The following is a 12773-nucleotide window of genomic DNA, read 5'->3' on the forward strand; positions in this document are numbered from 1 at the left end:
ATGAGCCTCTAATGTTTAAAATTGGATCATTTGCATGTTTTAGTGTTTGAGAGAAATTTAAATTAGCCACTAACCTTTTAGATTTTGTAGCTAGAGATAGGACCAACTTACACCTTTAAAAGTTTAATAAGTTTGCACCTTTTTATCCATGTGGCTTTCTGAGCAGGTTTTATGAGTATTAATATTATTTGTCTTTGGCTATTTGCTTTGTACCTTACACTAACAGATGTTTATTACAGATAAGTATTTAGGGAATTAAAAGGAATCATTTCATCTCTTATAGTTATACACACAAACTCTTTCTCATATATACACAAGCTCATTCAAATGTACACACATACACTCAAAAACCATCTCCTCCTCCTCCTCATAAAACTCTGCTGAATATATTTTCAAAAATATAATATATTTTTTCAAATATAAATATATATTTTCAATCTAGATTCAGGAGTTGTACTGCTAGCACTGCTAGGTAGTGTATCTTACACTGCACCAAGATAATAACCCCTGACTAGCTGATTTGCTGTCTTGGTAATTTTATATTAATAATCTTTTATGTCTGTTTGTTTCCCTTTGTTTTACAAATATGACCCTGTTGCGTTACTTAAAATAAATGTTCAAATAACATTTATTTTTGTATTGTGTTATATGTTATGCTATAAGTGGTGTTGTTAAACTATTCTGCACATTAATGAGCCAAAATATTATCTGGTGGGCCAGAAAGTCCAGGGCCACTTTTTGGTCCCAGTCCGCACCTGTCTGACTGGGAAGGTCAAGTTTCTAAAAACCTGTGGATGTTGATATGTAAATGTTGGCAGTCATGTTGATGTTTCGGGTCCAAAATTTCAGTGCGAGATGTTTTGGGTTTGTGGCATATTTAAATATATAAATATTTTGTGTCAAAGATTTAAGCCGTAATTCAGTTTCGCATTGTTCTACCATTTAAACAAATGACTGAATACTTAATTTCTCAAATGGTGTGCTTGTGTCTTTCTAAAAAGTTATAAAAGTTCATAGTCATTGTGAATGTGAAAGTAATCCATATAAATCAAGTAGGTTAATGCAAAGCTTCTGAAGAGACACAATCACTTTTCTGTAATGAACATACATGCATATAGATTAGTTGATTTTATTTCCATATATGCATTGATCAGCACATTCAAATATGATAATCCAAAGCTCAAATGTTCTTGCTTGAAGTGCAAGAACCAACAAGTTTTGTTCTTGCATGTCACGTAATGTGCACATAAAGCTTGGTTGTATGTATGTGCATTGATTCATGAATGGGTGTTCATGAATGGGTGTGTTCTTGCGTCACATGCTGCACTTAAATTTGCGTGCTGTAACGGCATTATTGCATATAGAAGAAATGTTAGTTTTTCAAAATATCGCCTTGTAGCACGCCACTATTTGAATTTGTTATTTGTGTATCTTCTTGTTGATCTGCATAGGTTAGTGTGCTGCTACATAGAGGCTCCCAGAATAGGCCCTCTTGTATCTGTGCTTTGCCCTTGTCATGTGATCTGGAACTGGGCTGTGAGGGGCTGTTTGTTCATTGTTGTTCTACAGCTGTGTCATTTAACCCCATCCCTCTTTTTAGCCAAGTCTGAGATCAAGATTTAGTTTCTTCTATCTTCATGTCACATCATGTCTGCTTTTAGGAGCTTTAGGAGTCACTTCAACATGGTAAGTGTCAACAACATTCCATGGGTGTGTTTTGGGAATGTCAACCTAAACTGATAGTTTACAACCACTAGGCAAACCAGATTTCAGAGAGGAAAGGGTATACCCTTCCCCAGCGTTTGAAACCCTCGGTCTTGTGAGCTAAAAGTAGTAAATTGACTTATGGCTCATTAAACTTTGTGGCAGATTTAAAAAGATTGGAATGGTGGAAATCCCCCACAGCATGATAGGAAAATGATTTGTTTTGGATTTGATTTAGATCATGATCTGTTTTAATAACTAAACCAATGCAAGCATTAATGACTCAGAGTAGCCACAGGCTACCGTGTCTGAACATGCATACATTTATGTTTATAGCCAAGCCATGACATCAATACATGTCATAATTATAACTGTACAGCCTTATTTAATGACCTATTACTGTAAGGTCATTTTGAGAATGTCTTTGGTTCACTGCAGTTTTAAGGAGAAGATACTCAACTTATGAATTTGCACATGGTTTGTCTTAAACAAAGCATATTAAAAACACCGCATAGACATATAAACAGCATTATAAACTGGATTTTCTCCATAGAATTTAATTATTTCTCCTATCCCAGCCTAATATCTAGACGACTAAACTATGTTTTTAGAGTATTATTTTCAGTGATACTCTAATGCAGTCAACACACGTACAGTTACCTGCAGTTTGAGTGTGTCATTGTTGCAGTCATTCATCTCAAGAGCTGAGGGGTGTGATTACTGTGATGCTAGTGGCGTGAAACAGGAATTTTTAAAAAACATTGTCCTGCCTCAGAATGTCTCCGTCAGACAAACAGAGCAGTGTTTTGATAGCATGACAGAGCCATAGTGTTTACATTTTCTGTTTACCCTTCTCAATAAGCTGCGATAGGAGAACATATTTAAATTAAAAATAAAGTTGGTTAAGGTTGATGGGTTTCACATAACTCAATAGTAATTAGTTCACCCAAAAATGAAAATTCTGTCATCTCTCACACCCATGTCTTTCCAAATCCAACAGACTTTTGTTCATCTTTAAAGCATAAATTAGGAGATTTTCGATGAAATGTGAAAAACTCACCCAAAACTTTGACGCTTTGGAGTTCATAAATCAAATGTAAAAAAAAGTTCATAAATCAAAAAGTTCATAAATCAAATGTAAAAATAATCCAAATGAATCAAGTGCTTTAATGCAAGTCTTCTGAAGATTCTATATGATAAACAGATTTATTTAGGCTTGAAATGCGAGAACCAATGAGGTTTGTTCTTGCGCATCAAGTATGGTTGAGCTTCTATTTACCATATTGTCCTCTATGTATCTGTGTTTTTCAATGTTTATTCAAATAAAATCCTGATTAAATCTGTTCATCGTATGAAGCATTTGTGTTTCTTAATAAAACTTAATAATACTCATATTGATCCATGTATTTTGAATGGAATGGACTTTTAATGAAGAGTCAGAAATCTCGCAGGTTTTATTAATAATATCTTCATTTGTGTTTTTAACGCATTCGAATGATTGACCGATTATTTGTTTATTTCTTTATTTATTTAATTTTTGGGTGAACTCTCCCTTAAAAGCAAGAGTGTTATCAAACCATCGACTGGGTGTAGGCTTCTAAAAACGGTTACATAATAGGTAAACTACTTGGCCAAAGGTATGTAGACACCTCCTAATTAACGGATTTGGCTATTTCAGATACACCCATTACTTACAGGTGCATAAAATCAAGTATACAGCCATGCAATCTCATGAGTATGTGAAAGGCAAGGGACAAAACAAGACAAATCCTACTTATCACTAAGGCTACACTTGCCAAAGATGGGTTAAACGCAGCATATACTTCATATACTTTTCGTATTCTATGTGTACTTATAAAAAGATTTAAATTGGATGAGAAAAAAAGGAGGGCATGTCTTAAATTCAATTGTATCTACTCTGGCAAAACTAGTCCTGTTGGAATAGGACTATAATTTAGTTTTGTTGATTATTTCTCTCTCTCCATGACCCTTACTGATTTTGCCACTGAACCTTCAGTACAGATCTGTCGTTGTTGTTTGTTATTGAGCTTATGGTTGTGGTGTAAAAAATAATTTTTATGATCATAATTGAAGTAAATGGTCTTGTTGTCTTGTTGGAATGATTTTTGCTTGGTAGAGCATGAAGACTTGAAGAAATTATTCCAGCTGTGTTATGAATTGTATTGTTTTGCTTTTTAGACTGATGTTGACATTTGTAGATTCTGTACCATTTTCCTGTTAGTATTACTTATTGCAATACTATGGCAATACTATATAGTATTAAAATGGGGTAATAGGCTTTGGTTTTGACATGTGAAAGTCGGATCACAGCAGTGTGCTGATCCAAGCAAAGCTTTTGACCCTCAGTGTCTGAGAGTAGAAGGAAATGATGAATGGAGACTCAATGCATCACAGCATTTATTGTTTTAAGAAAATGATTCAAGATGTCCTCATAGAAAGAGCAGACTTGGATGCTGTGGCTGCTTTTTGTTTTTTATTGGCTGGTCTGCAGATGAAGAGTTCAGTGTAATGAAGCCATATTAAAAGTTTAGTCCCACAGAAGGTGTTACAGTAAATAAGAGAAGTAAAGTGTCTTTTTTTTTAACTCTCCCATCCCAATTTAATATTTTTAAACAGCTATTACTAAACTATTTGAAAAGTAATTTATTTTAACCTTGTGAATTCTGTGGCTCTGTGCCATATAACATTGCTGTGACTGTACCTCACATAATGTCGTGAGTTTAGGAGTTAAGCACTACCGCGTGTCCCCTGTCAAATGAGGAGGCGGAAGGAAAATTTAATTTTTAGGGACTGAATGATGAAAAGAGTTCAACTTATTAATATTCACGGACAACATATACAGCATGAGCGCTTTTTCCCTGAACACACAACCCGTGAATATACACACGTCTGTGAACGCACATCATTTGAATTTTATATTACAATTTGCAATCATGCCTGGCAACCATACACAATGGACAGTTACACATATCAGTGGCACATTACAATTAAAAATCGAATGGCAGGGTTCTCAAGTTTGAGCAAAAGCTTGGAGTGAGATCACACGCGGTTAGGGGAGGAGCCATAATGAAGCCCCGCCCACCCATCCCCGCCCCAAATTTTACCCATTGTTCATAATTAACCAGAACAAATTAAAATTAGTAAATCTGATAAATGACAGAGCAATTCATCACATCAAATACTCTTTAATGCAGTATTACAAATATAGCTAACCAAAAATATAACAAATTGCTCCAAACAGTTTCAAACAAATCTTTAAAAATTGCATTTTGATTTTTGAATGCGTCTTCTATCTAGACGAATGATTTATTGTGTGGTGGGACATTGAGAACAAATGGACAGATTAGAGTGCACCACCTCTTCCACTGTCTCCTCCTCTAATCTGGCAACCTTTTTAGGGGGCTTACCCTTTGGTGCCCAAAATGACAAAATATTTTCTGCTTTTTTCCTGACATCTTTGAAAAATACAAATGCAACATTATGACAATGATTAAATATTACCCAGAGCAATCTGCTGTAATACATCCTTAATGTAACTAGAAAGACTATTAATATTACAGTATAATATAATTTAAAATAAAATCAGTAAATCTTCATTCCTTTCCATACCCACTAACATTTCTCTTAGTTTCAGATAACGTAAGATAGCCAAACTGAGCCTGGTTGCAAAGTAGTTGTAGAGTTTTTGACTGCATCAATAATAATGTACGATGGGCTACATATTAAATGTTCTAGCCCAAAAATGTTAGACGAGCTTCTTCCAACTGACCTTCTTCTCCATCACGACACATGTGTTCGCGCGATGTTGTTGGTTACCTAGTAACGAACGTACGGTGGCCGAGGATGTTCCGTCCATTTCCGTGTGTTCGCGCTACTGAATGACATGTCATGTATCCACAAGTTTCCTACGCCCCATGAGGCCTTGCGTCAAAAGTGGGCGCGACTTCCGGTTGGAAGTAAACAAAGCGCGATTTGACATACTTCACACTCGTTCATTCAACAGCTGACAGTCATTCAAGTTATAGCGATCCAAACTAGCTAACGATGTGTGAACACAACCTCAACGAAATTCAAAAGGGTGAAATAACAGTACCTTTACCCTCCGCAGTAGTTGATTGGGAGTATTATAATAACATTATTAATAATCAATACTCATCAAGGCATGGTGACAGACAGTTGTGCGAGCTGACAAACAATTAAAATAAAAAATACACACTTAGTCATTGTGCTTTGGAGTTTATTCAAAATTATAAATGAATGTCGTGCTGCTTGAATACATTAACTGGCACATTTGATATTCTGTCAACACAGGCTTTGATCCTGAGTTTAGCTGTAACATCAGTAGCGAACAGCCAAACACATGCTGATAGAGTTTATAGAACATTAAGAATTTAAACAAATGTACACAGGAAGATTCGTCGTCTTTTGGGAGGTGATGGAAACTACAGTCGTTGGCAGGATCAGAGACGGGCTCTGGCAGAATCACTCTGATTTCGTTTTCAGCTTATGTTGAAAACAATCCCGTTTAAGCCACTAAATTAGTTTAGTCCGGCTATACATACAACCGCGAACAGCACATGTTGTCCCTGAGCTCCGTAACGACATCTCTTATAAAGATTTGCGTCTTTAAATAGTAAAATAATTCTCCGAAAAACAGCTAACGTTAGCCTCTTCGCTAACTAACACACAAAATACCATTGGAATGCTACTTCCGCCGCGTCACCGGAAGTTTCACCCACTTTATTTTTTTCAGGAGCGCCCCTCGGAAACTTGTGGATAGATCAGTGGTGCACGCAGCGCGCATATATGTTGCCTAGTAACGAACGCAATCTGACGGAGATGCGCGCTGGCGGCAGGAAACTTCACTTTGTTTGCCTGCGCCTCGTATACAACGTTAGAAAGCTTTCAGCCAGGACAACTTGGTTGGCATTGCCTTTTCAGCGTGAGAAATACACAGTGTGGCATGTGAGCGTGTGAACCGGTCGAAATGAGTGTGTCTCACGGCCAATGCGTGAGACTTGAGAACCCTGCGAATGGTGAACTGTCAGTTTTGATATCAGTGCTTGTCATATCACAACTCTTCATTGTTTTCAACCACAAAATGTTTACTGATCCGATTATCTGAATTGCAGTGTAAACTAACATGGGGGCGAAATAAAAGCGATACAGTACATCTGTCATACAATGCTATTGGCTCCTGTATGCGTCACCATGGAAACAAATAATCATGTGAAGAGTTCTCAAATAATGGTCCTCTTACACTCACGCTAGTATGGGGTGAGAATTGTTGCATTATTCCAAATAAATAGATTATGATCCACAAATAAATGTAAAGAGTTTCAAAAATATAAAACTCACAAATAAATAATATGAGATTTGCAAATAAAAATATATATTTACAAATGTTTTTTATGCCACAAACACAACTCTGCCTGGTATTTATTTGTAAACCGCTTTCTGTGCATTTGTAAGTCCCCTCACGCATTTGTGGATTTTGAAACACTAGCGTCGAGGTGCAGACAAATCCACAAATAAGTGGACTCCACCCACCGTTTCCTCAAGCCAATCAGATAACGGCCACATTGAGCTGACCAATCGTAGCACGTTCTCGCTACAACCAATCACGTTAGGTGGTATCAATGAATCATCTGCATTGGCTCAAATAGGAAGTGTAAGGCTAAGGCCCATAATATTGCTACAGAGTAAAATGTGTTTAAAATTAGGATTTTGTTAGAGTTAGATCATTAGACTGTGACGGCACATTTTTATGAGCCTTTGAAAATGTTAGAGAAACAGCGCATACATCTCTGTTATAGGAACAACGTGTTATGGAAGCGTCACGTTATTCATGATAAAACAAAAAGCATCAATAATTTGCTGACTAATTTCACCTATATTACACAAACTCACATATTTATCACAAGGTTGAATCCAGTTATTCATTACTGTCCCAACAGCTTTTCTCACTTCTTCAGTCAAGTTTTAAATACTGTATGCAGCAGGTCTGTGGATCTAATGATCCATAGTACATTAAACATGTATCATTTTTCTAAAAGTGAAATGCCCAGCAGACAAGCTATTTGCATTTATTTATCCGTTAAAACACTTGATCACACAGTTAATATTTCATATGAATGAGGCTTAATATTTGATTGTAAAAGTTACTTACAGCATCCATAATTAACCACACAAACAGCTCAATTTGAATGAAGTGCCCATAGTTTGTAGCTCCATTTCAAGGGTCTAAATATCTTCAAAATGAATCAGATTCAGTTCCCGCCCCAAGTGTAAAGCCTAACGTGATTGATGGTAGCGAGAACATCCTACGATTGGTCTGTTCAATGTGGCCGTTATCCGATTGACTTTAGGAAATGGTGGGTGGAGTCCACTTATTTGGTGGATTTGTCTGCACCTCGACGCTAGAAGTGTTTCAAAATCCACAAATGCATGAGGGGATTTACAAATGCACAGGAACCGATTCACAAATAAATGCCAGGCAGAGTTGTGTTTGTAGCATAAAAAAACATTTTAAATATATATATTTATTTGCAAATCTCTTTTTTTAAATTTTTTTGTGAAACTCTTTACATTTATTTGTGGATCTTAATCTATTTATTTTTGAATTTGATATATTTTTGTGAATCTCTTTACATTTATTTGTGGATCATAATCTATTTATTTGCAATAATGTAACAATTCTCACCCCATATGCTAGGGGATCAGCTAGAATATTTTACATGTGAAAGGGTTCGTTCCTTTACTTCCATGTGCCTCAAGTCTCTTTGGCAATGTGACAAATACATATGCTGACTGTTGACCATTGTTGCTCAGGTTAAACAAACCACCACATGAAAGGATAAATGATAGGGTATATTGGTTGGCAGGATTATTTGTTTCTAAGGAAATGGTATCTGGGTGTGGGATCCTAATGTTCCTTTTGTTTTATAGCCTGTCCTGAACCAAAGGAAATGGATTTTTTGCATAGGTCCATCATAAGCCTAAGTTTACTGTTGGTGCAGTTATTGCTTGCATGCTATGAAACAACTTTCTCTATATTTTCTTTTATCAATTAAATCCTTAACCAATGACTCAGATAGAAGAAATTTAATGTCGACATAGAGTGTGTCTGAGTCCTAAACAATCCTTAGACAACTATTCCAGTTTAGGAGCCAGGTAGAAAAAGGATTTACTTTGTGGATTTTGAAATTCCTATCAACAGACCAGAATTTTGCAACTGTGGTGGCTGTGATGGATTATAACACTAGATAAAACTGCATACGTACTGCAGAGCTGAGCCGATCAAGGCTCTATCACAATTTGCAAAAATTTAAAACTGATACAAAAATGCACTGGTTGCCAATGCAGAGATGATAATATTTGGCTGATGTGATCATGTTTCTTGATTCTTCTTGAACCAGCTGGAGTTTATTTATAGAGCCAACAGGACATCCACTCAGAAGCACATTACAATAATCTAGTCTGGAGGTTATTAATGCATTAATTTGTTTTCAGCATCGGAACAAAGACCGTGTGTCATAGTTTAGTGTTTAGTTTTGAGATGAATGAAGGCCTTCCTATAAACACTAGCAATGTGACCATTTAAAAGGCAGATCAAGCGCAATACCCAGGTTCTTATCTGCAAAGAATGACACAAGGGTACAACCATTGAGCAACATATCATATTCTAGCATCTTTTGTTTAGTGGCATTTAGTCCTATGATTGATTCCACCAATACACTCTGCTAACTTGGAGAATTGAAGAGTCATGACCTCACTGTGTCATGTAGAAATAAAAAGCTGGGTGTTGTTAGAATAGCAATGAAATCTCATTCCATGTTTCCTGGTAATGTTCCCCAGGGGAAGACCAGTGGGGAAGAGCATGGGGCCTGATACTGATCCCTGTGGCACTCCATACCTAACTTGTGTTTGATCGTACATCTCCTAATTTACACAAACAAAAATGATTGGTTCTAAACTATGCTATGTCTGCCCACAAATGCTAATGTGGTTCTCAAGCCTATCCAAGATTGTCTATGGTATCAGTTTTAAGATCTAACAATAGAAGGGATATATTGCTGCGATCATATGAGCTAATATGACATTGAAAGAATTCAATATCAATTCTGTACCTAGAGACAATATTCTTCCAGGCACCCCAAATACCCTCTAAATTTGTACTCCTCTACATGGTCTCCATCTTCTCAGCAGCCTTCTTAGACTCATTGGTGTGGTTGTTATTCAATGGTGTGAGTTTTTTTTCTTCTTCCTTAATTACATTCTGACAGACAAATCCAGTCATGGAATCCCAATCAAAGAGATTAATCTGATGATTGAAATCAGGGCAGTATTTGTCTGACACAAAAATAGTGAGGATCCCTCTAAGGGTGACAGTATTAAACAGGATTTCAACAGATTAATTAATACAAAATACCAATCAATGAAACACCATAATTAGAGATGCACCAATCGACTGTCTTCATCCTGAATTGGCCAGCTTTTGCTCCAAACACACAATCGGCAACTGCTTTTTGTTCTATTTTGGTCAAACTGCATTACAATTCTTTTCCCAGAATTTTTTTTTTGGTAAATATTGCCACATCTGTAAATGTTTGCAGAAAAAAACAAATACTGATTTGTGGGTTTATTAATGTATCTGTGGTAGGAATTTACTGTCTTCATAAAAGTTGTTTTTTTGTCATTTTCCATATAATGCCTGTTAAAGTAGTCTTTTCTTTGTGTAGAGCGGTAACTAGAAATAGAAATATAACACCATCTGCTGTCAGTGGATGAGATGTTCACATCTTATTTTACTCTGATTTACAGGAGTGAGGCCTCAGTGCCATGCCAGAGAAATCCCATAGCACGGCCCATGACGTCCCAATGGGTGAAGGTAAGACAGCACTGCTCTGCATAGAAATTAAGTCAAACTTCTCACAGCCAAAGCAAATATTTAAAGGTGCTATATGTAACTTTTATTCTAAAATTAATCCTTTTTTTATTGCCTATATGTGAAGGGGTTGTAATCCCACATTACAATGATCCACTTGTCAGGTTTTGCCATTACCTCTGAAGGCCAGTATTCTTATTTCTATGTGAAGTCTCCGGGTCGGATTTTCTGTGAAATCCATCGGATGTGACGAGCATGCGCGCTCCCGAGCCTCTCTCCTTTTATATAAAGTCTATATGACGGCACTGCAGCTGGAGTCTGACAACACCAAAAAACTCCTGCCTCCAGCAGAACACACACTCCAACACAAAATCGGATCGAAAACATGGATCAACGTCGGCAGAGCGTTTGAATTTTGGAGAGACCTCCGGTATTTTTATTGTGATAAATGATAAGTTTTCAGATATGCTGAAGTAAGGGTAAACTGTAATGAAATAGTAAGGTAAACTACAGCATATATGAGACATGAAATGAATAAAAAAGACTATTCCAGGATAACAAAAGTAGGTGCTTTAGGATGTAACTTTTACACCAGACGGCTGGTTAGAAAGGTTCAAGTATCCCTCACTGATACTGTAGATGCTGTAACAGCTTTTCTAGCACTGTTATGACTAGAGTCAGCACCTGTACCCAAGACTATAGACTACAAGAGACGTATCTATTGTTGTCTCCTAACAAACATTTCAAACACTTTACATTTTACAAGTTTATGTGCAAAACTACATATTTTTAAAATGGACTGTTTGTCTAAATGGCTAGTTGGCATTGAGAAAGCCCTGAATAATGACACCACACCCTGATCAGACACGTTTCTTATTCAAAGTTCTCACAAGATGTCATTGTTCATTAAAAACCACTAGACAAAGAACACCAGAATGAAGCAGAACTTGAAACTTGAAATTGGTGTACTAACAAAAACATCTTCATAAACTTAAAATTTACATTTTTGTCCCAAGTATGTTCTAAGTAAATATATAAGATATTTCAGCATCCTCCTGTTGGGGGTCAAGTTTTTCTGGTTTGTCTAGCATTGTTTTTGAAGGCATCGGAGTTATCTTGTGTCAAAGTTCATGCCAAAAGGGTTGAAATGTTGGTCCAAAATTTTGGAATTATCACTTTTTCCAGTTGCTTGGTAAGATAAGATTACAATTTATATGCTGCCACAATAGGTTTAATGAGTGTAAATTGTAATCCGTCAACTGTCCCATAACTCCGTCAGACTAAAATAGCATAGCATTGTGCTGACCGCCACCCACAGACCCTAGCTTTAGTTATTCAATAGGTTTTTCATTTAAACATGTCCTTTGTATGAAGAACATGATCTTTCCAATCAAGTTAGTTTTAATATCAATACTTCAATACTTTTTCAATACTTTTTTTCATTTTTTTCATAAGCAGCTTTACAGAAAGTCATGATTTTAGTGTTTATAATAAATTATTTAACTATATATAACTAAGATATATTATTAATTGTCCACATTTAGCTGTTTAGAGATGGCTGATAATAGTATGTTTACATTTGGCAAAGATAAACAATCAAGTGCTTGTGATTTACTATTTATTGTGTTGCTGTATGTGAGTGTGCTGTATGTATGCGTGTAAAATTGGATAAACTTGTAATTAGGAGTTATTCATTTGTATAGAGGTTATATGGTAGGTTATATTCAGGTAATATGGTAGGTTATAAAGGTTATATTCAGTTTAAAGGGCACCTATTATGGCATTTAAAATGTTCCTAATATTGTTCTGGGAGTCCCCAACAACAGTTTTACATGAATGCAATGACAAACACTTTTGTTGTCTTATAATATGCATTTATTTTTACCTGATTTGCTCACCGACTCCCAAATGATTCGTACAACGACTCATTATTCCAAACCACTCCTTTGCGTGACGCTAATCGGTGGTGATTGGTCAGATGACCCAGTCAGTTATTGTTTGTCAGCCCAACGCATAAACATATTGATAAAGCACTGCAGTACTACAAGACGCTCTATTCTTTATGACAACTCCAATAACAGCGACAAACATTTCACATATTTAAAAAAAATTGACATTGGAGACCTAGAAGCTGAGCTGAGCGTAACTTACACACACACGC

At 36.2% G+C, this 12773-nt stretch overlaps 1 protein-coding gene across 2 annotated transcripts in view; it reads left to right on the forward strand.

Annotated features, from left to right (window-relative positions):
- plekhg3 (pleckstrin homology and RhoGEF domain containing G3) overlaps window positions 1-12773 on the forward strand; it is a 97954-nt gene that overhangs the window by 13380 nt on the left and 71801 nt on the right. Inside the window, exons 1-2 of one of the 2 annotated variants that reach the window (XM_089118392.1) lie at window positions 1619-1686; window positions 10549-10615. In XM_089118392.1, coding sequence (XP_088974518.1) covers window positions 10567-10615 — 49 coding nt within the window. In that variant the 5' untranslated portion in view covers window positions 1619-1686; window positions 10549-10566. Of the gene's footprint in view, window positions 1-1618; window positions 1687-10548; window positions 10616-12773 lie in introns of those variants that run through there. The other variant, XM_039667128.2, reaches the window with a different exon arrangement.

This window comes from Pimephales promelas, chromosome 13, assembly GCF_988280905.1.
Source record: "Pimephales promelas chromosome 13, fPimPro1.hap1.1, whole genome shotgun sequence".
In the NCBI taxonomy this organism is placed as follows: Eukaryota; Metazoa; Chordata; class Actinopteri; order Cypriniformes; family Leuciscidae; genus Pimephales; species Pimephales promelas.